At 39.2% G+C, this 26,249-nt stretch overlaps 1 protein-coding gene across 1 annotated transcript in view; it reads left to right on the top strand.

The window, feature by feature from the left end:
* The window catches only part of CDC73 (cell division cycle 73), a 110,792-nt gene that overhangs the window by 21,721 nt on the left and 62,822 nt on the right, over positions 1-26,249 (top strand). Inside the window, exons 7-10 of the mRNA XM_049769728.1 lie at positions 1,532-1,748; positions 9,744-9,842; positions 11,016-11,094; positions 12,849-12,913. Coding sequence (XP_049625685.1) covers positions 1,532-1,748; positions 9,744-9,842; positions 11,016-11,094; positions 12,849-12,913 — 460 coding nt within the window. The remainder of the gene's footprint in view (positions 1-1,531; positions 1,749-9,743; positions 9,843-11,015; positions 11,095-12,848; positions 12,914-26,249) is intronic.

The raw sequence follows: 26,249 nt of genomic DNA on the forward strand, positions 1-26,249 counted from the left end.
TTTGGCTTTTGGGGATGACGATGCCCTGTGCCAGCTCTGGGCACTGTTGCCCTAATTACTATTAGTATTTTATTTGACTACTTCCAGGCAGTGTCTTTCATGTTTTTATCCTTGGTGATTGGTGGTTGAACACCATTGATATAAAATGAACAAGATAACTTATTTTAGTCTTACCAAGATTTTAATCTTTTATATCGATGTCTATACTTATGTGATATATAAAGGCCTCAGTTGTTTTTGACTGGTTATTTTGAGGCAGCAGACTTAATCTATTCCCATTTACTTCATCATGATTATTAAGTTCCAGTGATTCAAAGTCCAATTCATGTTTGAATATAGTTTAGAAAAATATTTGAAGTTGGTTCAATGCAATATAGGTATGCTTTAGATTTTAAGAAAGTTTCACACTGCTATATAAATTGAGTCAGATATTACCTGAATACCCTATAAAGTACCTTTATACCTAATATAAGTAGTACAGAATCCTATATAATACTAACATATTTAAACCTGCAGGAATTCCTGTCCTTTTTCCTGATGTTGTTTAAGCGTATTTCAAGATTATCATCTTGTGATTAGAGTAATAATTTTGTCAACCGTTAAGGTACCCAAACACTTTTAAACTCTTTCATTTACATCACGAAAAATAACACTAGTTACCATTTTAATAAAATGTATACTTTCAGTGTTGTCTTTTAAAATAATAATTCTGAAATCATAACCTCTGTTTGCTATTTTACTTGTTACTTGTAAGTCAAGAAATGGGAGGGACTTTAAAGGTGATTTTATTTTTCAGACATTAAGAGTATATTTATGTGGCATATAAAAGCTGTTGTCACCTATATTACTGATGTTATACATTATGACACAAATTCAACACCTTGCGATAACAAGGAAAACTAAAACTGTTAATTCTTTACAAAATTAATTTTTTTTATTTCTGTTCAAGGTGGGCTATGTGTATAAATTTGTAGCTAATAGAGGGGTGTTTTGCATATAGAAGAAAATATTAAGAAAATTATCTCTCTTTTTTTTTTTTTTTTTTTTTGGTTTTTGGATCACACCCGGCGTTGCTCAGGGGTTACTCCTGGCTGTCTGCTCAGAAATAGCTCCTGGCAGGCACGGGGGACCATATGGGACACCGGGATTTGAACCAACCACCTTTGGTCCTGGATCGGCTGCTTGCAAGGCAAACACCGCTGTGCTATCTCTCCGGGCCCTAGAAAATTATCTCTTAAGTTGTTTTTGAGGGACAGAAAGGGAGATGGAAAAATGTGAAGAATTTAATTGCATTGATCCTTTAAAGAAATGACTGATTTTGCTCTGAAATATTTTTAAACTTGATTTGTAAAACTGGTGACTAAAAATCTTTCAAAACTGCAAAATACAAAGTATGTTAGCTATATAGATTAGGAAAAAAAAATCTTAATTATTGCCACTTTGAGTACTTTTCATCAGAACTTTAAATATAATAATGTATTTCTGTGCTCAGTAGTCTCCTTGTGAAACTTTACAAAAATAATGCTTTTAGGTCTTTGTCTGAAGCAATGTCAGTGGAAAAAATTGCTGCAATCAAAGCCAAAATTATGGCTAAGAAAAGATCTACTATCAAGACTGACTTAGACGATGATATAACTGCCCTTAAACAGAGAAGTTTTGTGGATGCTGAGGTAGATGTCACCCGAGATATTGTCAGCAGGGAGCGAGTGTGGAGGACACGAACAACTATCTTACAAAGCACAGGAAAGGTAACTCAATATTCTACTCTACTCCTTTAGAATCCGAGTGTTTACTACATAATTGGTTGCTAATACAATTGGTTGCTTCTAAAGGCAAGTTTCAGGTTGTATCCCTAAAAAATCTAAATGTAGACACTCCAGTTGTCATATTTACCATTTTATTCTAGTTTATGATAGGTTTTGGTCACCAAAGACACTGGAGGACGGGGGAATGGCACATTTTGTATTTCACTCATAACATTGTGGCTCAGTTTTCATGTTGAGCATATTGTTACTGAAGACCAATGGACAGGCAAACTCTTGCCATTAATTTTCCCACATATCCCAAGAAGTTGGTATTAGTCATCAACCATTTGTTGGGAATGTTCAAGATCACATGTAAACTGTGCAGCGTGTTCCAAATGTTTACTCTAGTGTGGGTCTTTATTAATTCCTTATTAATGGGGTTTCCCTTTTCTGCCTCTACTACTATTTCTACTTTCTCTTAAATGCTTGTTTTCTACTGATATAATTACTAATGATGTGCTTTAATAATAAGAATGTTTGGAAACATGGGGAAAAATACCCATGAAAGTAAATGTTGATCTGATCTGAGCTGGTCCCTCCCACTCCCCATCTTGTTTCATGGATCAAACCAGGGACTCACTGATGAAAAGCAGTGCAGGCTGCGGAGCTGCATTCCACCCCAGCAAAGCTGCTTTTGTTTATTTATTTAACTACATTGAGTGGTGTGCAAGGCTACTCCTCGCCCAGGTTCAGATATAATTTCTGGCGTGTTGTTGGGGGTTGGTTTAGGGCAGGGGTCTTCAGACTTTCAAACTTTTTAAAATGGGGGCCGGATTACGGTCCCTTAGAGAGCTGGAGGGCCGGACTATATGAGCTACTAATTCCTACTCACACTGCACATATCTTATATAAATAAAATGAAAACCATTTTTAAATACACAGGTCACGCACCAGTATTTCAATGGGAACTGTGGGCCTGCTTTTGGCTAATGAAATGGTCAATGTCCGATTCTATATTTGTCACTGCCAGCCGTAACAAGTGATGCAAGTGGGCATCAGTTAATCTTGATCTGATTGGAGATTTCAGATGTTTCATTTTTGAAAAAGTCTGTTCACAGGCATTAGTGCTACCAAAGATGGTTACCATTTTGAGTGCATGGTTCCTGATATTTGGATATACACTGAGTGTATATGCTGGCAGGTATCTTGGCAACCAAACAGCGCTCACTGCTGGCGGGCCAGATTAGACTCCTCTGCGGGCCGCAGTTTGAAGACCCCTGGTTTAGGGGGTCAAATTCATCAAGCACATGCAGACCAGTGTCTCATTTGCTGTGATGCCTCTCAGGTACAGAGTTGTTCCATTTGTGGGGTGTTGGGATTCTAATCTTAAATGAACTAAAATAGGAATCAAGTTAATAGAGTAGAAAGGGATTCTTTTTATTTTATACTTTTACTTGTTTTACAGAGTATTTGAGGTTAAGATTTAATAATACTATCCAAGATGAAAGAAATAAAGTAAATGGGCTGGAGTGGTGGCGCAAGTGGTAAGGCTAGGTAAGGCTAGCTAGCCCAGGACAGACTGGTTTGATCCCCTGGCATCCCATATGGTCCCCCCAAGCCAGGAGTGATTTCTGAGCACATAGCCAGGAGTAACCCCTGAGAGTCACCGTGTGTGACCTCCAAATAAAAAATAGTGTGAAGAGCTTGTCTTGTGAGTGAATGATGACCCTGTCTAATCCCTGACAATGCATATGATTTTCAGAACATTGCCAAAGTGATCCCGTAGAGCTGCTGGTTGGGGTCCAAAACTCCCTTCAAAAATATATTGCCTAGAACTTTAAATGTAGAGAACTCTGGATACATGACTAAATTTCCATTTTTATATAATAAAGTGTCCTTTTTCTCCTAATTTTCATTCCACATTTGGCTCATACGAATATTTTGACTTAATGTTGCTTGCCTGTTTACATTATAATTGTCGGGAAATTTTAATTTCTTAGTAAAGGAATAAAAATAAGTGATTATGTCCCATTTTTATTTTAGAACAAATAACATACTTAAAAGTAAGTTTTTAACTCACAAAGATGAACAATTTTCTTTGAACTCTAGATGGCAGGATTGCACCACCATTTCAGTATCTTGAAATTAGGGTTTTTAATTTGCAACACTGTATAATATGAAAAATAACAAGAATTGTTTAATAGCTAGGTTTGCCTTTTAAAGTATTAACAAAAAACCCCAAATGTACTGTTGACTATATATATATATATATATATATACATACATATTATATATTTATATATATATTACTGTTCCTCATATTTTTTTTAATCTGCTATACTAAATAAAAATGCAAAAGTATGGGGCCGGAGCAGTGGTGCAAGCAGTAAGTCATCTGCCTTGCCCACGTCAGCCTAGGACGGATCACAGTTGAATACCCTGTTGCCCATATGGTCCCCCAATCCAGGAGTGATTTCTGAGCGCATAGCCCTGAGTGTTACTGGTGTGGCCCAAACAAACAAACAAACAAACAAGAAAAGGCAAATGTTGCCATAGCCTAAGTGTCCTGAGATTTTAGGTCATCCACTATTATTACCAAATATCAAAGCCTCATTTTCTGAATTTATGAACTAATAAACATTTAAGTATATATTTTAAATATATATGTTTAAGTCTCTCTCTATAGAGTTTCTAAGTATAAACAAGTACATTCTTTTATCATTATTACTATTGCTAGCACTCTATTAAAAAAAACAGGCTGGTTGAAACATTTTCTTTCTTTCTTTCTTTCTTCTTTCCTTTCCTTTCCTTTCCTTTCCTTTCCTTTCCTTTCCTTTCCTTTCCTTTCCTTTCCTTTCCTTTCCTTTCCTTTCCTTTCCTTTCCTTTCCTTTCCTTTCCTTTCCTTTCCTTTCCTTTCCTTTCCTTTCCTTTCCTTTCCTTTCCTTTCCTTTCCTTTCCTTTCCTTTCCTTTCCTTTCCTTTCCTTTCCTTTCCTTTCCTTTCCTTCCCCTTCCCCTTCCCCCTCCCCTTCCCCCTTCCCCCTTCCCCCTTCCCCCTTCCCCCTTCCCCCTTCCCCCTTCCCCCTTCCCCCTTCCCCCTTCCCCCTTCCCCCTTCCCCCTTCCCCCTTCCCCCTTCCCTTCCCTTCCCTTCGTCTGTCTCTCTGTCTCTGCCTCTCTCTCTCTCTGTCTTTCTTTTTTTTTTTTTTTTTTTTGTTTTAGCTTTTTGGTTTTTGGGTCACACCCGCCAGCGCTCAGGGGTTACTCCTGGCTCTACACTCAGAAATCACTCCTGGCAGGCTTGGGGGACCATATGGGTTACTGGGATTTGAACCACTGTCCTCCGTGCAAGGCAAATACCTTACCTCCATGCCTCTCTCCGGCCCATGTTTGAAATATTTTCAGACTTAAAAGTAATGTTTAGTGTGACTAAAAAGATAACCGAGAAGCCAGGAAGATAGCATATAGGAGCTCCAGGCCTGGTCCCTGGTTGTGCCTAAGCACTACTGATGGGAGAGCCCCAAATCCCTTCAAATCTGTATGGACTCAAGAAAAATTAACATCTTACTCTACCTGACAAAAAGTGACATTTTGATTACTTCTAGAGCTTGTGTCTGATGCAGAAATATAGTTTGAAAAGGAGTAAGATAGAATTTTCATGTGTTTTCTATTTTTTTCATAATATGATTAAGACTACTCTCTTTTGTACTGAAGTAACATTAAAAGCTGTTCGGTTAACTGCTGGCATCTTGGTATGGATAAAGCAAGGCGCTGAAATTAGATTTGAATAATAACCTTTCTATTATTCTCTTAATTATGTCTTTTGATAACTTTTTTTGTTTTTGATTTTGGGCCATACCCATTGGTACTGAGGCAGTGGGCTCTGCACTCAGGAGTTACTGCTGGCAGGCTTGGACCATGGGGGATGTGTACAAGGCAAATGCCTAAGTACTATTGTTCTGGTCCTTGTTATTTTATTTAATTTTGGTTTTGGTCGGGTCGGGTATACATCCCTTACCTGGGAGTGTTCTGGGCTTACTCTTGCCTCTGTGCTTATGGGATCATATGGAATGCTGGGGATTGAGCCTGGTCACCTATGTACAAGGCAAGTGTCCTCACTTTTGGACCCTATTGTTTGTGATTAAATATATTGTGTCTAATTAGGTCAGAATATATCAAGTACTTTTGCATAACTTGTGCCCTAAGCCTGTATTTTTTTCACAGAAATCTATTTTTTAACTTGAATAACTTACTCACACTTGTGTTTTCGACAGCCTTGATTTCTCAGACATGAAGGAAGGAAGTTTTCCTTTAAGAAAGCAACTGATACTATTTATTGCTGGTAGTAAAAGATGAGCTTTCATGGAAAAAATAAAATTTTCTTTTTCTGCTGTGACCCTACCTAGCAGCTTTCTGATTCTTTTTTTTTTTTTTTTTTTGCTTTTGGTTTTTGAATCACACCCGGTGGCTCCTGTGTTGCTCCTGGCTCTGTGCTCAGAAGTCATTCCTGGCAGGCTTGGTAGACCATATGGGATGCTGGGATTTGAACCGGTGTCTGTCCTATATTGGCCATGTGCAAGGCAAAGGCTTTACCACTGTACTATAACTCTGACCCCTCTAATTCTGATTCTTAAGATTTGTGGTAGTATTAACAAATGTAAGGTTGTTGATACTGTCTGATCATTGTTTTGAGATGAGGAAAAACATACATATTTGTGTTCGTTATTTTTCTAAGAAATGATAGTGACTAAAAACCCTGAGCTGTTCAGAGACAAAAATGTATTTAGAGGGTCAAGATATAACTTAGTGTGTTAGAACTCCCTTACCTGGAGTTCCATTCCAGGCACCATTTAAAAATCCCAAGAGATCAGTGAATTTTAAAGTAACAGTTTAGGGACAAAGGCTGGTTTGTGGCTCAGTCTTAAGAGAATGATGGATCTTAAAGTAACAGTACAGGGACCAAGCCTGGGATGTGACTTAGTAGTATAGTACATAGTAAAATAATACACGCCAGTTATATAACACTTGCTTTTGCATGCATGAAACCCCTGATGTGCATGCATCTACATACAGAAATGCTAGTGATATATCAAGTGAGAACTTACATAGTAACCTGAAATTTGTTCAGCTTTTCTAGTTTTGTAAGACTGCAATTTTTTTTTCGGTCACACTCGGCAGTGCTCAGGAGTCACTCCTGACTCTGCGCTCAGAAATTGCTCCTGGCATTTCTTTATTTACATTGACCAAAATAAAATGAAAATAATAATACTTGGACATAAAAGGTATGAACACAATTTTCTATTGTCTAACCAGACTTAAGGATAGTTACAAAAATTTAAAACACTTGCATGTTGGAAAAGTCATTATTTTTTTTAAACTTTAAAAAGCATTTTTTATTTACATTAAATTTTTTAAATGATATTTAAGAAAATCTCAGTTCTAGTTTCTAGTGTAATTATTGTAGCTTTTATAAGCCAGAGCTCTTTATATATAACACACTTGGCAGTGCTCAGGGCTTATTTTTGGTTCCTAACTCAGGGATTACTCCTGGCAGGCAGATTACTCCTTGGAGGTACCATATTGGGTGCTGCAGATCGAATCTGGGTCATCTGCTTGGAAGACAAGTCACTGCTCTGGCTCCTGTAGGTGGTAATTTTTAAGAGTGGAAGTTCTGACCTCGTTATTTCATGTTCAAGGTGCTGGCGGACCTAGTAAGTACTGTGTCTGGAACACAGATAATAGATACATTCAGATAATTAAATACTAGATACTTTTCTCTTTGGGTTTTAACATACCTGATGGTGCTCAGAGGTGGTTGGTTGGGATCATTCCCTGTGCGAAAGTGATTGGGGAATCTTGCAGTACCAGGGGATTGAATCTTGCCCCTCCACTCCTCCAAGCTCCCCAATATAAGGTGCATCTTGCAGCAAAGTGACGTTTCTCCCTGGCTGAAGGTGCTTTTTATTTTATGTACTTAATGACAGGTGGGTGTTAGGTACTGACTGGATATGTGTTGCTGTGCTTTCAGAAAGGACATTCTTGAATAGAAGACAGAAAAATTAATTACACATAGCAGGGTTAAGTAAGTGCACAGTTGAGGGATGAAAGTGGGTAGGCACCCAGTGTGCACTAACTTACCCAAGAGAAAAAAGAAAGACTGAAATTCAATAATAAAAAGGCCATGAATTAGAAAATAAAGGCAGAGTTGGAGTGAGTTTGTAAGATAAGAGGCTGTTGCTCTACCTGAATGAATGGGGGGGGGGGGAGGAAGGGAAGAGAGAGGAAAGAGGAGAGAGAGACACTTGAATTTGGTGCTCGGGAGAGAAGGGCTCTGTCTTGTCTCTTCATCTTTTGCATCCAGGTGCCCTGCAAGGAGTTAGTTCGTGATTGATGAGTGGCATTGGAAAGAGCCCAAAGAGAGTTTAGACAGGGAGTACTGGAAGGGGGAAAATATGTCTTAGCAGTTACATCGCAATAATTTATGAGAGAATGACCACTAAGATTGATAGGGAGATTAGTCAGCTTCATTGAGTGTTTTCAGAGTTTTCATATAAAAGTTCAAAGTTTTGTCATATTTTAGAAAGGAGGGGGGCTTACTCATCAGTGGCCAGGGGCTGGCTATTCCTGGCTCTGTACTCAAGGGGAACGTATGTAGTGCTGGATATTGAACTTGTTTGCCAGAGTGGTGCATGAAAGACCAGTGCCTTTTTTTTTACCTCTTGTACTCTTTAGCCCCAAAGTTGAAAGTTTTAAGTTTTAAGACATTTAAGTTTACAGATCTTTGAAAAGTAGCTATTGACTCCTAATAAACTCAAATTTTTAGACATATTAAAGTGACTTTTGTTTGTTTGTTTGTTTGTTTTTGGGTCACATGCAGTAGCGCTTAGGGGTTACTCTTGGCTTTATGCTCAGAAATTGCTCCTGGCAGGCTCGGGGGACCATATGGAATGCCGGGATTCGAACCACTATCCTTCTGCATATGAGGCAAACACCCTACCTCCATGCCATCTCTCTGGCCCCAATAGACATTTTGAATTCAGAATTAAACACTTTGGCAAGAGATTTATGGTGTTTTAGGGCAGTGTCTGGGATTGAACCCAGAGCCTCACAGAGGAGCTCTGTGCTCTACCACAGATCCACATCCCTGGCCTAGATTTTCATCTTATTTGCATGCGAGGAATTGGATGTACTTGTCCTATCATTCCCTCTATTGAAAAAAACCAACGGGCCAGAGAGATAGCATGGAGGTAAGGTGTTTGCCTTTTATGCAGAAGGTCATTGGTTCAAATCCCAGCATCCCATATGTTCCCCTCGTGCCTGCCAGGAGCAATTTCTGAGCGTGGAGCCAGGAGTAACCCCTAAGCACTGCCGGGTGTGACCCAAAAACCAAAAAAAAGAAAAAAAACAAACAAAAAAACAGGTTAATCAGCACCCCGCTAGAAATCTTACTTTAAGTGAACAGAGGGGTGGATTAGTCCCTTGTTGCTACTTTTGCCCCTGTGAATCAGTCTAGCCATCCTCATGCTCGGGAGTCACTGCCCACTCCAGAAATGATTTAGGGTTCACTTGTTTTCTGGTTACAGATTTGAATAGACAGATTAAGAATGTAGCCACTTAATGCAATAACAGTAAAATGAAAATACAGTGGATCTTTGGGTACATTTCCTAGTAGTTATCACTTATGTGTATATAATGTATGTGATTATCATTTAGGTATAGTAATACCTTGTCATGTAGGGAAGAATTGATGTGGAGAAGACTTATGTCTGATATTTATTCATTTAATTTTGGGGCCACACCTGGATTTTGCTCTCAGGAATCATTGCTGGCAGGCTTGCAGGAAGCCACCTGGGTTGCCAGGGATTGAATTTGGTTTTGTTGTATGCAAAGCCAAGCACCTTACTGTACTGTTCATTCTATCTCTAAGCCTGATATCAATTTGAAGTATTTACTGTCTCTGTGTATTTAAGTGAGCTTAACCAAGATTAATTTGTATTTTAGAATTTTTCGAAGAACATCTTTGCAATTCTCCAGTCTGTAAAAGCCAGAGAAGAAGGGCGTGCACCAGAGCAGCGCCCAGCCCCCAACACAGCACCTGTGGTAAGACCTGCTGATTTTGTGATAAATGTTTTTTTCAGTATTGTAATCTCTAATACATTCCATCTTTTTAGTTTTACTTAAAAAAAAATGGGGGGGGGGCACCCAGCGGTGCTCAGGACTTCTGGCTCTGCTCAGGGAACATTTCTGGCCACTTTGGGAGAACATCAGGAGTGCCACGAATTGAATACTGTGTAGAGGCAAGGGCCCCTCCCACTGTACTATCGCTCTGGCCCCCATACGTTCCATCTTATAGTTGTGAATTTGTATGCACATTCCAGGGATACAATTTTTAAAAATCAGTAGTTTTGAAGATCCGTGGTTTCTGCTGTGGATCCAGTGCTCTTGCAGCAGAGCTGTGTCACTGCTGCTTCAAAGTTATATTTTCTACATGAGAGCTTGTGAGGGAGTAGGGGCCATAAGGTGCTTTTGTGCATGTAGCCTGTTTTGGTTAGTCCTTGGCACTGCAGAGGGTTTCCCAAATGCTGCTGAGTTATCCCAGCACGCACAGCACAGCCAGTCTTTCATACACTGAGTAGTGACTCCTCATTGGATGCACACTTGTCACAGTTGAGAGGGTCCTTTAGGAAACAGTGGTTGACTGAACTGCTGGGAGAATTCACTACCATTGTTAAAAATAGAACCCCCTGTGTCTCCAGTTTGAGAATGTTGGGTTTTGTTTGGGGTTCACACTTGGTGGTAGTCAGGGGCTATTCTAGGGGTGTTGGGGAGGGTGCAAGGCAAGCTCCTTCCTTACTGTGCCATTGCCTTGGCTCCTTATGGGAATTTTTTGAAGTACCACAATTTAGTAGAATTCTAAAACAAGTTTAATTTTTTGTGCATTGGGGCTCAGACTTGGGCCTCTCTTAAGCAAAGAACATATCTAGTCCTTTGTGCTGTTTCCTTAGCCCTGCTCTCTACTTTTGTCTTAACTCAATATAGTAATGTAAGATATTAGAAAATAATATCCTGTGTGTGTGCTTGTGCGTGCACACATGTGCCATACTAACGGTGCTCAGGGATTATTCCTGGCTCTGCACTCACTCAGGATTCATTTCTGGTGGATTCAGGATCATGTAGGATGCTAGGCATTGAGCCTAGGTCAGCTGTGTTACCTTTAAGTATTAAGTAGCAATTACAAATATTAGCATGTAACTCATACTTATATTTCTGCAGGATCCGACATTGCGAACTAAACAGCCTATTCCTGCTGCTTACAACAGATACGATCAGGAAAGATTCAAAGGAAAAGAAGGCAAGTTACTTTAGTTGTCTTTTCATTCCTGTTGTGGTGCTGTGCTTGGGGACAGTATGCTCTGGCGTTTAAGATCATTGGCAAGGGAACATCTACAGGACAGACTAAAACTGTGTTATAACCTAGCTACATTCATTCATTCCTGTGTTTTTATAACTTTAGTGTGTGACAACAGCTTTGAATTGGACAGATGCTGTGGCCTGCAGCCTCAGTATTACTTGGACCTTTGCTGGGATTCCTTGCCAGCTCCTTGGATTCTGCGATTCTGGGTCTAGCTTGCCCACAGACACAGTAATATCATTTTTAGGATTATAGTGGAGATTAAGTTAGTTAATATAAAGTCCCTTAAACAATGATCAGTTTTATAATATATATCACCCATAGGTATTAGTTGTTATGTTCCTTTACTCAAAAGTTTCTTATATAGTTGAAAGTAGATAAATCATGTTAAGTTTTCAAATGATATCTTAGGAACTTGGGAAGAACAGATTAAAAAATGCACACGTTTTGTGATAGCCTGTGTGTTCAATTGGTAATTTACTAGTGAATCATTCTATTGGGGAGATAGGACTAATGTCACTGTCATGTCCACTTTGGCTATCGATTCACTCAGAAGTGAGCTGGATGCAATGGAATTAGATCTTCCCTGCATAATTTGAAGTTTCATTCATATGTCATTAAAGTATGTATTGCCTTAATGTAGAGGTGATAACTGCATTTGCTGAATTAAGACATGGTCTTCAGTTCCTGCAGTGGGAAACACATGAATCCATTTTATTCACTCTTGTGCTTTTTTAAAGATAGATAAGTGACAGTGTGTATAAAGTACACAGACCAAGGCCAGCCCTCTGTCAATCTGGCTTTATTCATTTGTTTAAATATATTGTTTATATATAATATACTGGGCTTTGGTGTAAAAGTTAATGTGCTTCCTTTTATAGAAAGGCTTTTTTGTATTTTTATATAAAGTAACTCATGCTGCTTTTTTCACAAGTTATAACAATGTCTATTAGTATCATTTTGGAATAACATTTTTTATAAGGTAATGATTTCTTATGATCTTAGAAGATGAGATCTTAGTAGTACTTTTATGAGTTTTAGGAGTAATTTTAAAGTATATAATCTATTTTTGAACAGTTACATGAAAATTGAAGACAATTGAGTGTGTGTGTGCGTGTGTGTGTGTGTGTGTGTGTGTGTGTGTGTGTGTAGAGGAGGGCACACCCTGCATTGTTCACAAGTTACTCTTAGCTTAGCAGTCAGAAATTACTCCAGTGGTGTTTGGGGATCAAGACCATGGCAGTACCAGGAATCAAATGAGTGTTCTACAATCAAACCACAGACTCCAGCCCATTAAGCTATCCTTTGGCCCTTTAGAGATAGTCTTACCAGTAGTTTTGTTGGTAAATAAAATTTTTGAAACTACTGCCTTTTTTATTTTTAGAGTGTTTGGTTTTAGTACCATACCAGTGTTGCTTAGGATATGTGCCAGGCTCTTGGTCCCTCTGAGAGATCCTTGATAGTGCTGGGTTCTGGGTCTGTCTGTAGTGCCAGATTGAGGTCAGCAACATGAATGGCCAGCTGTATTGTCTCTTCAGCCCTACAAGTTTTTCTTTAGTACGTGGTGTCTTATGGACTGTGGATTTAAGACATTTTTATGCTGTTGAAAAGATACTAGAGGCTAGTTTTTAATAAAGGCTAGTTTTTGATTTGTTACTGACCATAAAACACAAAGTTTTGTTTGAACTTTATAGAAACCGAAGGCTTCAAGATTGACACGATGGGCACCTACCATGGCATGACGCTCAAGTCTGTGACGGTAAGTGGCGGCACAGCCGCCTTCTGCTTTTCTGTGGCAGGGTTTATTTCTGTCTTTTCTCTGTCAGGAGTTTTCTTTTGCTACTTGTGCTCATCTATGTGATTATTTCATGGGTTCTTTATTTTTTTCTGAATTGAGTGTCAATGAAAGCCTTGTTGGGTTAAATTCACATGTGTGTGATGGCTGCGTTGGAGTGATCGGTCCTGGGTGGGGGTGTGTGCCATGCATATTGATGATAGTGTCTGCCTGCCTGTACACGGGGGTACCGTACCTTGAGATGATCAGGGCTAATCCCAGTTAAGCTGGCAGCGTTTAGGGACTGTAAAGCCTGGAATTGAACCTGGGCCTCCTGCATGCAAAGTTTGCAAGCTTGCACACAGTTCATTGGGCTTTCTCTGGCCCCTGGGTCACTAAAATTATTTTTATTTTATTTCGGTTTTAGTTTTTGATCTACATTTGTCTATAATCAGGGTTTACTTGTAGCTTTGTGCACAGGGATTACTCCTGGCATTGCTTAGGGAACAGTGTGTGGTGCTAGGGATCAAATTAGGCATGAGAGTGCTTTGTGCAATCAAGTGCCTTCACTTCTGTATTATCTTTCTACATCCCCCCTTTCATTTACAGTCAACTTTTTTTGGGGGAATTGCTAGTGCTGGGGATTGAGCTGAGAGCCTTACACATGTGGAATATGTACTCTCCCACTAAGCTCTTCCCCTCCACTGTGCTACCTCTCTTTTAAACCCTCTAAAGGTGATTTTGTCTAGATGTTCTCATTAAGCCATATATACACTTTTAAAAGTATTTTTTTGTTTGTTTTGTTTTGTTTTGTTTTTAATTTTAAAAGTTTACATTTTCCCTAGTTGTGGGGCTCCCAGTCTGTTCTAAGGATCCAGGGCCACTCTCAGTGATGATTGGCCAACCCAGCTATGTTTGATGCTGGGGTCTGCTCAGGCCTTTGTAATTCTAGGAAACACCAGGCCACTCTTCCAGGTCATGCTCTGGGCCTTGGGGCTGCAGTACAGAATTAAGCTCTGAGATGCTTGTATGGGTAGGAGGATGCGTGCAGTGATTATCCCTATTTTCTTTACTTTTGCTGGCCCATGTGTAAGCACTATATTTCAGTCATGATCGAACTTAGTGACTTAGAGCATGAAATCTGTTACCCTAAATTTGCACATGCCTGTCAGGGTGTATTGCAGGCTCTGTGCCTAGGGATACTTCTGGTGGGCTTGGGATTGGGGTGCAATAATCAATCCTTGGTTGGCTATCTACAAGGTAAATGTTCTACCTATTGTTTTTTATCTCTCTGGTCCCGAACATTATGCTTTTAAAATACTATGTCTGTTAGTTTGCACACCTGTGTATTTTAAAATCTAGACCAGGCCATTGAAGGATCATTTACGGCGATTTCTTTCTTTCTTTTCTTTTTTTTTTTTTCCAGAAGAAATATGTCTTTGCTCACTTTTAGAAGATGTAAAGAATATACATTTCTATTAAGTGTTAAGAATCTGGTATTAAGAGTTGACATTTTCTTTCTCTGTACTTAAGACTGCTAGTTATTTTGCTAATGTTGTCTTTTCAGATTGCCATCAAATTTATTATTGAAGTTGTGTGTGGACTCATTAACTTCTTCAGTAACTATGCACTGACCATGTTCTGGTCTCCAATCATCTAGCAGTGAGAGAGAAAGTGAGATTCTTTGGGAATGTAGGCCAGGAAACTTCAGAGGAGGGGACAGCTATACAGGGGATGGTGCTGCTGGAGGCAGTGCAGCCGGGGTCTGTGATGAGAACCAGTGAGCAATGGGGACAGCTAGTGTCTAAAGAAGTGGAAGAGGATAAACCATTTTAGGGGATTTACCTCTTTCTTTGTTTCAGAATAGAAATCATATGGTAAGATTTAACTTACATTTAAATTTTTTATTTGAGGGGTTGGAGCCAGCATAGAGGTAGGGCATTTGCTTTGCACGTAGCCAACACTGGATAGACCCCGATTCGATTCCCAGCATCCCATATGGTCCCATCATGAGCTTTCCAGGAGTCTGAGCGCCACTGGGTGTGACTCAGTCCCCTCCCCACCCAAATCTTTATTTGACATTTCAGAATACAACTTCTCTGTTAGCCATTCCAAAGTTTATATGGAACCAAAGTTGCCCAGGGATAGCCACAAAAAGTAACTTTTTTCATAGTTTTTGCTTTCTTGTTATCTGAAAAATCATGAAATTAATATCACTGCTGAACTTTGAATCAAATATCAAAGTCCGGACTAGTTTTTATAGTGATGTTCTGTGCAGGAAATCTTTTCACGGAGGCTTTTTAAATAGAAAGTAAGACATTGCATTGCTGATTTGATAGACTTAAAAGAGAGGCATATTGAAACTGGTTATGAGTCTCGAAGAGATGCATAAAGATGCAGTAAAAAAAAGTATGATTAATTTTGCTAGCATTCTAATATTCTAGTACACAGTTTAAATCTTGGTTGCTTGTGACTGGGCTGATTTTAGCAGTTCTTAGAATAGTGAATACTTGAGAACCTGGAGTGGGAAAGCTTTGAGGAGGGCACTCTTGTGCTTCATTATTTTCAGCTGGATCTCAGGAGTTAGTTCAGTTTGAGAATTTGTGGGGCCCCAGTGCCAAGACAGTTTCTCTTCAAGTTTCCATTCAGCTGACTAGATGTTTATGTTAAGTGCTTTGTTGCATCCATGTCACTTCCTTTCTTACTTATGCATAGTTTATTTTTACTACCAGTCTTATTCAGGGTTATGCATCCTGCCAATTTATATAGACACACATATATCTCTTTACACAAATGTAGTCACTAAAATTTGCATTGATTACGTTTTTGATTTTTGGCTTGTACCTGGTGGTGCTCAGGGCTTGCCTACCAGCAGTGCTGGGGGAATGGGGGACACTGCTAGGTTATGCTTTGGCTCTCACACTGCCTGTTGCAACCTGGTGAGCACTGAGGCTCCAGAACTCACATTTTCTTTTCTGACACTGGTTTACAGTATTGGTAATGCTAGGGCTTAATGCATATAACATGTCATTACCACACCTTCCACCATGGTCTCCTGCACTGAGCTAGATTTTGTGTGTAGGGGAGCACACACCCAGTGGTGCTCAGGGGTTACTCCTGGTTCTGCACTTAGGAATCACTCCTTGCAGGTTTAGGGGACCATATGGGATGCTGGGAATTGAACCTGGATCCGTCCTGGGTCTCCTGCATGCAAGTCAAACCCGTACTGCTGTGCTATCGCTTCAGCCCAGAACTAGATATTTTTTAAGTTAAAGACATCAGGATTTTGTTAGAGGTTAGACCAAATTCATCAATTGACTTTTTTCCAGATGGCTAGAAGAAAACACAAACAGACGAATGAGGTTTTTTGGTTTTACTCTGACTTGAATTACAGATTTTATAGTAAAGGTGCCAGAATTCAGAAGATTTCCATAGACATGAGTGTTGAGTTGCTAGAAGATTTTTTTTTTCATCTGAGAACCTTTTCTCAAAATGTGTCACTTAGGGTTTGCTATGCTAAAGAAATTCTAGATGAAACAATTCTGTGATATTGAAACATTTTATATGTGTGTACATATGCTTTGTGCCAGGACTGGGCCTTAATTTAATCCCCTGAGGATGCTCTCTAGCCCTTGCCTTCATTTTTAGGGGAGTTTTACTCTGAAGTTGTGTAGACCATAGTTTTCCTGTAAGTCCAGTTGTTTGAACTGATTCTATCACACATCACAGTTTTTATAATAACTTTTTTTTAGAGTTACTATAACAATTTTCTGATAGTAAATGAATGGTTTTCATTCCATCATTGTTCACTTTCATGAGAGATTCAGAATCTGTCTCTCTGGAGTTACTTTTTTAGTAGAATTCATACACCAGTAACTTTTCATTAGTAAATCTTTCTTCTATTTCGCCTTTTCCATTCCTTTTGTTTTTGTTGGGCCATGATCCCGAATCTCATTGAGGGGGAATATATTTGGTTGCCACTCCTGCAATCACAGTGACAGAGCCAGGAGTCTCCTTGGGTGGTTATCTGGGACATGCTGCAGATCAGTCTCACGGCCCTTCCTCGGTGAAAACAGGTAATTTGCCACAGAGTCACAGTCCTGATTTCAGAACCTTGTTGGCTTTTCACTACTTTGTTGTCTTACCTCTGTAGCAAGTGTTTTTCTTGTGGCAGTAGTAACTATTCTGGAGTTCAGTCCAGAGTCCAGGCTCACAGAAGTCTGATTAAAACCTTTGAACTCCACTTCTTCCCTTTTCTGTTTTCAGCAAGTAACAGATTGCATGCTGCATGCTCTGCACTATAGAGACTGTTTGGACTTCAGGGCTGAACAGAACCAGGCATGTTGCTGGTGCAGGAGAGTTAAGTGTTTGCCTTGCCTGGAGCCAACCCAGGTTTGATCCTTGGTACCACATGTGGTATCTTGAATGTTGGCAATAGTGATCCGGAGACAGATCCTGAGAAAGTTCTCGAGAAAGTCCTGAACACAATTAGATTTGACCCTGACACAAAAAAGATAAACAAAAGGCAAAGCCAAGGATGTTTAATGGACTTTCTTGATGGTCTTTCATAGGAAACATTTACTAGGCCATCAAAATGGCTATCTAGTAGAAAATTGGCTCAAGTGTGTAAAGAGATGCTTTGTGTTGTGTTAGGAGATCCTAATATATTGTGGATGTTTTAAAAATAGTAAAAATATTTCATAAGGGAGGTAAGATCAGATTGAATCAGCATTAACTTGAAGATGCCTGGTGAGGACATTTTAGGAACAGTGAAGTAAAAACAGGAGTAAATATCCTGTTAGGAAAGAGCATAGCAGTTAGAAAGATGTTAAAGAAAATGGTCATTAAGGATGCTTAAAGGCTGCTGCTTTTTATATCTAGACACAGCTTGCCTGTGTTCTACAGCCTAATGCTCTATGGCTAAGCAGCATTCCTAGCCATCATGTGCTTTTCTTAGTTTCCTTAAGGAAGCTGGTCTTGATTTGTATCTCTGTTTGCTCTAGGGCCATACCTTGGTATTCAGAGGCTTAAAAAAAAAACTTTTTTTAAAATTTTTTTTATTTTTGGGTCACACCTGGCTGCAGTCAGGAGTTACTCCTGGCTCAATGCTCACACATCTCTCCTGGCAGGCTCGGGGGACCATATGGGATGCTGGGATTTGAACCACCATTTCTTCTGCATGCAAGGCATGCACTGGCAGTTCTTGTGGAACTGTACAGTGCTTGGTTCAACCCTGAGTCACCCTTATGCAAAACATGCTGTCTTTGCTTTTTGAACTTTTTCTGTCTCATCATTTTACCTTTTAAATGTGTCCCACCTCTGTTTTATAAGGCATTTATTTGAATTGGAGGGGTGTTAGGTCACACCCAGAGGTGCTCAGGGGTTATTTCTGGCTCAGCTCAACAATGAGCTCAACAATTACTCCTGGCAGGAGCAGTGGTAGGATGTTTGCCTAAAACTCGGCTGATCCAGGACGGACCTTGGTTTAATTCCTGGTGTCCCACATGGTCCCCCAAGCCAGGAGTGATTTCTGAGCACATAGCCAGGAGTAACCCCTGAGTGTCACCATTTGTGGCCCAAAAACAAAACAAAACAACAATTACTCCTGGCAGACTCTGGGGAACCATATGGGATGCTGGGGATCGAATCCAGGTCGATTGTGAGCAAGGGAAACACCCTTTCTGCTTTGCTATTGCTTTGGCCCCTATTCAAATTAATTTTAAATTGTATTTATTTTTTTTATTTTTTTTTATTTTGGGGTCACACCCGGCTGCGGTCAGGAGTTACTCCTGGCTCAATGCTCACACATCTCTCCTGGCAGGCTCGGGGGACCATATGGGATGCTGGGATTTGAACCACCATTCTTCTGCATGCAAGGCAAACACTTTACCTCCATGCTATCTCTCCGGCCCCTTAAATTGTATTCTAACATTTAAAAATAGTAATTAGAGTATGTCATATAACATTCTGATTTTCTAGCTTATTTCAGTAAGCCGTCTAGTATGTTATTAGCCCGGTCATGTGGTCTTTACCTTGTATGTTTTCTCTGTGTTTCTGTCCTTGATCTGACTTTATTTCAACTTACTGGCCTTTCAGCTTGAAGCCTCCTATTTAAATAAATAAATGTTGAAGTGAATCAAGATAGATAATACAGGGAGTCATGTGGTTTCTTTGTAGTTGGACAATACTGTTTTGTTTGGTTTGGTTTTTGAGTCACATCTGTGGCACTGAGGGCTTACTCCTGGCTCTGTGCTCAAGAAATTTCCTGGCAGTGTGGTCAGGGGATCAAATGGGATGCCGGATTTTGAACCTGGGTTCGCCAAGTGCAAGGGAAGCGCCCTACCTACTGTACTATGTTCCAGCCTTTGTTTCAGTCTTTTAAATCATCCCATTCTCTGAGGACCACCAGGAGTCACTCCTGAGTAGAGCCAGGACTAGCTTGTGAGTAGCCCCAGAGCAGCAGCGTACATGGAATCTATCGTGCTGAGTGAAATAAGTCAGAGGGAGAGAGAGAGACGCAGAATAGTCTCACTCATCTATGGGTTTTAAGAAAAATAAAAGTCATTTTTGCAACAATCCTCAGAGACAATGAGTTCTGGAACTTCCAGCTCACTTCATGAAGCTCAGCACAAAGAGTGCAGTTATAGAAATAACTACATAGAGAACTACCCAGTTCCAGTAAAAGTTATTACATGAAATCTTTAGTTTAGATACTAAACTGAGACTTAATTAGTGAAATTACATTATATAGCAGTCACCCCTCAGACTTATTTGTAAAAGAAGTGTAGATGAAGATACTGGCATATATATGAGAGAAAACTAGAAACCATTGTCTTAACTTTAGTTAGTGTTAACATCACCTTGTTAACATCACCTTATGTTTCTGAGTCACATCAGCCTCTGATCAGGGCTTACTACTGGGTCTGAATTAGGAGCACTCCTGATGGAGGTGGGCATGGGGAAGAGGACACGGACACACACACACACGGACATACACAAGAACTCCTAATGGAGGTGGGCACAGGGAAGAGGTCACACACACACACACACACACACACACACACACACACACACACACAAAGTACCTTATCCACTCCCAGTTAGTATTGTTAAATATGTATTTATTGTGTATTTTTGTTTATTTCTGAGTCACATCAGCCTCTGATCAGGGCTTACTTCTGGGTCGGCACTCAGGAGCACTCCTGATGGAGGTGGGCATGGGGAAGAGGGCGGGCATATGCAAAATGCTTTATCCACTCCCAGTTAGTATTGTTAGATATGTATTTATCGTGTATTTGTCTTTATTTGAGAAAAAATTACAGTGATTTCTTTAATTCCATGACATGATTTGAATATGTTGATAGTGAAAATGTACTTAGTAAAATGCAGCGCTAGAGTGAGAGAACAGCAGATAGGACTCAACTAGATCCCCAGCACCACTCATATTGTCTCCTGATCTCCACAAGGGTGAGCTTGAATACTGCTAGTTGTGGGGTATGGCCCTAAACATAAAACAAGACAAAACAACATCATAATTGAATGTTTAGTTTCTTGACAGGTACTTTTGGTTGGCTGTTGGCTCTGAGTTATTCTATATCAATTTCTTCAAAAATTGATTTAAATCCAGCAAATTTCTGATCTTATGTAAAACCTACTTTGGACTTTTCTTAGTTGTCTTAATATTATTGGATTATCTAGCCACTTTATTTCTTTCCTTCTCTTCCTTTCCTCTCCTCCCCGCCATCTTCATTTGATCTTTAATAATTAAGTTTTGGTTTCTTTTCCAGGTCTTTTTCTTGATGGATGTTTCATATTGTTCTTCTTGTCTTTGCTGTTTCTCATGTCCCTCTGTGATTATTTGCACATTTATTTAAAATACCCAATTTTAAATTCTTATTTGTTTCTGATCTGGGCAAATCTTGCTATTAATAAGCTAACATGAAATTTTTTGTTTGTTTTTGGGCCACACCTGTTGACGCTCAGGAGTTCCTCCTGCCTATGCACTCAGAAATCGCTCCTGGCTTGGGAGGACCATATCTGTCCTAGCCTAGCACCACCGTTCTGGCCCAACAAGAAAGTTTTTTTTTTTTTTTGTTTGAAATTTCAGAATTCTATTTTGCTTTGAATAAGTTAAAGGCATTCATTTGAAATACTAGGAAATTACAGATTAAAAAGAAAAAAATATTTGGTGTTAACTTCTGGCTCTTCACTCAGGAAATATTCCTAGTGGATCCGGGGAACTGTATGGGAATCTGGGATCAAACCCAGGCTTGTTATATGCAAGACAAGTGTCTTATCCAATGTACTATTTCTAGCTTCCATTTGTTGTTGTTTTGTTTTATTTGGAGACGAAAGTGGTAGCATAGACTCAGATAATTGCCTTATCATTGAACTATCCATTTTATGTTGTCATTATTAAAGCATTTGGTCTTTGCTTGAGGTTTTTGCATTAGTGAAACGATTGATTTTGAAGTCAATTTAATATTTTTCAAAATTGCACTTTAAATAAGAAAGAATTAAGTATTTCACCTTAACTGAATACTTGATTAAGTATTCAAGTATTGAATTCTGGGCACTGTCAGATGGTAAACAATTATCTCCCTAAATTTGGTATTTTCAGATTGATATACCTTGTCAAATACCTTTGTCGTCTCCCCTTTAAGCTATCAAATTCTGTATATTAAAATGTCTTAATATATTTAAGAACTATTATCTACGGCTTTTCTGTGTGAGGCAGCCAAGGAGACAACAGCAAACATAATCTCTTCAGAGCCCAACACCCGTAAGCTGTTCCCACCCAATAAAAGTGAGGGCTGATTCCTGCAGTGTGTTTGGGCACAAGAGAGCCATTATAAAGGGCTGTTGCCTTGCACCCTGACTGCTTTTCTGCATGAGGCAGCCAAGAAGATGACAGTGAACATAATCTCTTCAGGGCCCAAACCCAGTAAACTGTCCCCGTCCAATTAGGGTGGAGCCAGAGGAGCATGGCCCCTTTACTTCACTCCGTGGCCACACGCATCTTCTAACCCATGAACCCCACCACAGCACATAATAAAAACCACACACAAGCGTGGCAATGGGGAAACAAAGCAGGACAACCCCATGTATAGAGAATGAAGATGGCAGCTCTGATGACCCAAAAAGTACCAACCAGCTAGGTATCCTCTTAGATAATGTGTTTAGAGAAGAAATATGGAGGATGTTCATAGAGTTCAAAGAAAGCATAGATCAAGTTGAATAGAACACAAATAAGAATCAAGAGGATATGAAGATAGAAATCAGAAAACTCAAACTGAAATAATAAGTCTGAAAAACCCTGTCGATGAAATGAAAACCTCAAAGGAAAGCTTCTTTAACAGAGTAACAGCAGTTTAGGACAGAATCAGTGAGCTGGAAGATGAGATGCAGAACAGCTCTATACAGCAGAAGATACTGGAAAAGAACCTTAAAGCAAATAATCAGACAATGGATAAACTACTCAAAGAATGTGAACAGATGAAAATAGACATCTTTGATAAACTCAACAGAAACAATATAGGAATCATTGGAGTCCCAGAGACCCAGGAAGAGAATAATAATAATAAGAGGAGTTGGAGGAAGAAGAGGAAAAAAGAAGAGAAAAGAAAAGGGAGCTGGAGAGATAGCGTGGAGGTAGGTTGTTTGCTTTGCCTGCAGAAGGACAGTGGTTTGAATACTGGCATCCCATATGGTCCCCTGAGCCTGCCAGGAGCAGTTTCTGAGTGTAGAGCCAGGAGTAACCTCTGAGTGTGGCTGGGTGTGATCCTTCCTCCCCCTCCCCCAAAAAAAAAGAGAAAAGAAAAGAGGAAGAAGAGGGAGAAGGCAAGTGATGTGATTCAATTTGTAGCGCCAGATGACTTATAGGTGTCAGTGCCTAGATTTGATCCCAGATGATCTCGTGTTCATGCTCTAATATTCTCACAACTTGCATGAATTTGTGTATATCTGTATGTATAAAAATATACTTATGCATGAAAAAAATCAATAAAAAAATACAGATGATCCCCAAATGGATCTATCCAGTTAGGATCTCTCCCCTCCTGAAGGTGAAATCTTTCTTGCCCATTTGACACCCCATATCTTAATGGCCTCTCAATACCAAAATACTTCAGGACTTGCATTTTCTCACTTTTTTTTTAAATTCTATTTCAGTAAATAGAAATTCCCTCTAAAAATTGGGGCTTTGGCAAAAATTAGCAGTGGAGAGCCATGTTTGGCTATATCTTTCACACTTCTCATCCCTCTCAGTCTATAATACAGAACCCTAGGCACGAGGATAGTATAGTGGCAAGGGTTCATGCCTAACATATGTCTGACTCAGGTTTGATCCCTGAGTCAACTACATGGTTCTGAACTACATGTTCAGAACTACATGGTTCTGATCATCTTTGGGTGTGGTCCTAGTATCCCCTGAGTACTACTTGGCATTGAACATGTTGAGCCAGGTTGGCTCAGAATCTCTAGTGGATGATTTCTTGATGGTTGAGGGTTTCTGTATACCACTTGAGAGCCTCCCCTCTCCACCCCCCAAGGAAAACTACATAAACCCTTAAACCCTTAGCATGATGAAACCAACAAACTCATGTATTTAAAAAAATAAAAAAGAACTATTTTTTATCACTTGTTGAATTCTCTGAAAATTTTGGCTTCTGTTACATAAGAAGCTTTGTATTTTCTTTATTGCCCTCTTAAAAGCAAACAATATATTATAGTGCCATTAGGAATTGCTGAGTTTTATTATAGATAGAATAATGCTATAGTAACAAATTTGTGTGCTAGAATTCACCAAGAACTTTTAGTATTTATTACATTTTTTTTCTCAGAAGTTACCTTAACATGAAAAGTTCGCTTTAAACGCTTAAGTATATCAATATCAGAAATATTTTTCCTAATTATGTAGTTGCATAAGCAGTAGATCTAGTAGATTCAGTTTGGGGGAGATGTAAGTTGCTTCATTTCTAAACTTTGAGTTATGTTTGAAAAATTTGTACAATTAAAGAATTAATCAGAAAATGTTCATAGTATGATAGAATTTCCCATAACATTTTCCACTGTGTCATACTGGTGGTATTACATTTAGATTTAAATTGGCACTTTGTAGCTCACTGAAGAGCAGTTTATTGTCATAGCATATGAAATTTCTTTTCTTGGTCACCCCTGGCTGTACACAATGCTTACTCTGATGTTAGGTTAACTCTTAGGTTGGGGACTATATATAGTGCTGGGATTGAACCCAGGTTGGCTGCATGCAATGTGAGCAAGTACCTGGTACACTTTCCAGCCTATATACTTGAAGAATCTTTTTTTTTTTTTTTTTTTTGCCACACCCGTTTGATGCTCAGGGGTTACTCCTGGGTATGCGCTCAGAAATCGCTCCTGGCTTTGGGACGTCAAGGGATTGAACCACGGTCTGTCCTAAGCTAGAGCTTGCAAAGGCTTACCTCTAGCGCCACCTTCCCGGCCCCCTTGAAGAATCTTTATCATTGTCTTTATTTGATTACAGATCTAAGGAGGAATTATGGGTGTAGTGAACAGTGGTGCAGAAGTTTATGCTTCTCTGGCAAGATGAACTGAGTGGACTACACATAAGCTCCTTGGGAAAGGCAGAGAAATGCCAGTGTTCTGTTCTAGATGGCTCTAATTTTCAAGCTTAAGAGAATAGCATTTCAACGAGAGATATAACTCTCTAGCACATACGTGTTCTTTGAATGGAAAAGCTGCATGACAGCCAGGGAGATAGCACAGGTGGGGGGCCCAAGTGGTCCCTGGTTTGCTCTCAGCTATACTATATGGCCCCCCCAAACACCATTGGTTATAGCCTTTGGTGAATCATGAGCAGAGCAGGCTGAGCTTCTTACTTAATGGGACCCTAGCATTGAACTGTCTAATCTTGTTGGCCAAGAAGATTGACTGCTTGGGAAGTCCCCCCTCTCTCCAAGAATTACATGACAAGTCATTGTATAACAAGATGGTAACATAATAAGCACACACTAAATTCTGTCCTTGAACAGCTTGATGGTAATAGATTAAGATCCTTTGATACTCGCTTCTCTTCAATGAAGACTTATCTTTAGCCTTGGCCATTGCTCAGATCAGTATTCAGTTATTTGGTGTTACTTTTATTCCTTATTGACCTGTCCCTCTCCAGAGGATGTAACACATTATTTCTGAGAATTAGAGATTACTGATAAAGCTTTATGACCAAGCACATTCTATTTGGTTTGTATAAGAATGTGAGTTGAAATTTAAAATTTGGAATGGACACAGTATAGCAGATGAAGGATTGCTCATACATCAACAACCCGATTCATTCTCTGGTATTTGGAATTTAAAATTCATATTGCATCTATCCAGAGAATTGGATAGATCATTAGAAAATCTGGCTGTAATAGATATTGTTACAAGTTTGAACTTTAAGTCTAGGAGTTCAATTTTTAAGTTTATACTATCTTTTTGTTTTGTTAAATGAAAAGGAAGATATGATTAATGAATTTCCTGTTACATTCTGGAACTCACTTCTTTACCTTAACTTCAGTAGACTTACAATACATTCAGTGAGCCTACTGAAATCCCACCTTCCCATCACAGTTATTTTGAAGTTACAAAAATGTTGAAGTTTAAGTTGGGGAAGATTTTATAAAAGTACTTAAGATACAGAAAGCAGTCAGGACCACAAAAGCAAACATAATTAGCATAAATGGAGAAGGTCTTCACTGTAATTATTGTATAGAGGATTTTCTCTTTTTTTTGTATAGAGGATTTTTTTTTTCTCTTCTGGTTGATGTGGAGAGAGAGGAGAGAGGGAGAAGAGAGAGGAAAGCAGTGGAGAGAGGAGAGAGAGAGAGAGAAGCATCTATTTTCTATAAAAAGATATATACTCTCCGATCCACATTTTATTTAGCTCAATGCTGCTTTGGGTTATTTACTTGAAAGATATTAATAATTAAAAATATGAAGGCCCTTTTTTATTTCATTACCAAGGTTTTGAGTTTTCTGCTATTTGTGATTTTCATTTTTGAAGTATCAAGGTCTTAGCAGAGTTAATATGCTGATTTCTATCTTCTTGATTTTATAGAAATGTTTTGTGGCCATCATGTATTATGTCTTAGATAATGTCCCTTTGTGCACTGTAAAGAATGTGGGCTTAGCTTTTCAGAGATTAAGGGTCCTATACACACAGTCTTGTAGGCTTGCTTTCATTTCTCCATGTAAGGGTAGCTGACTGAAGTTTTGTTTAGTTCATCTAAGGTTTTATCTTTCAAAGGTTCTGGCAGTGTTAAGTGTTAAGTCTACTACTTTTATG

The sequence above is a fragment of the Suncus etruscus genome, chromosome 3, assembly GCF_024139225.1.
Source record: "Suncus etruscus isolate mSunEtr1 chromosome 3, mSunEtr1.pri.cur, whole genome shotgun sequence".
Classification (NCBI taxonomy): Eukaryota; Metazoa; Chordata; class Mammalia; order Eulipotyphla; family Soricidae; genus Suncus; species Suncus etruscus.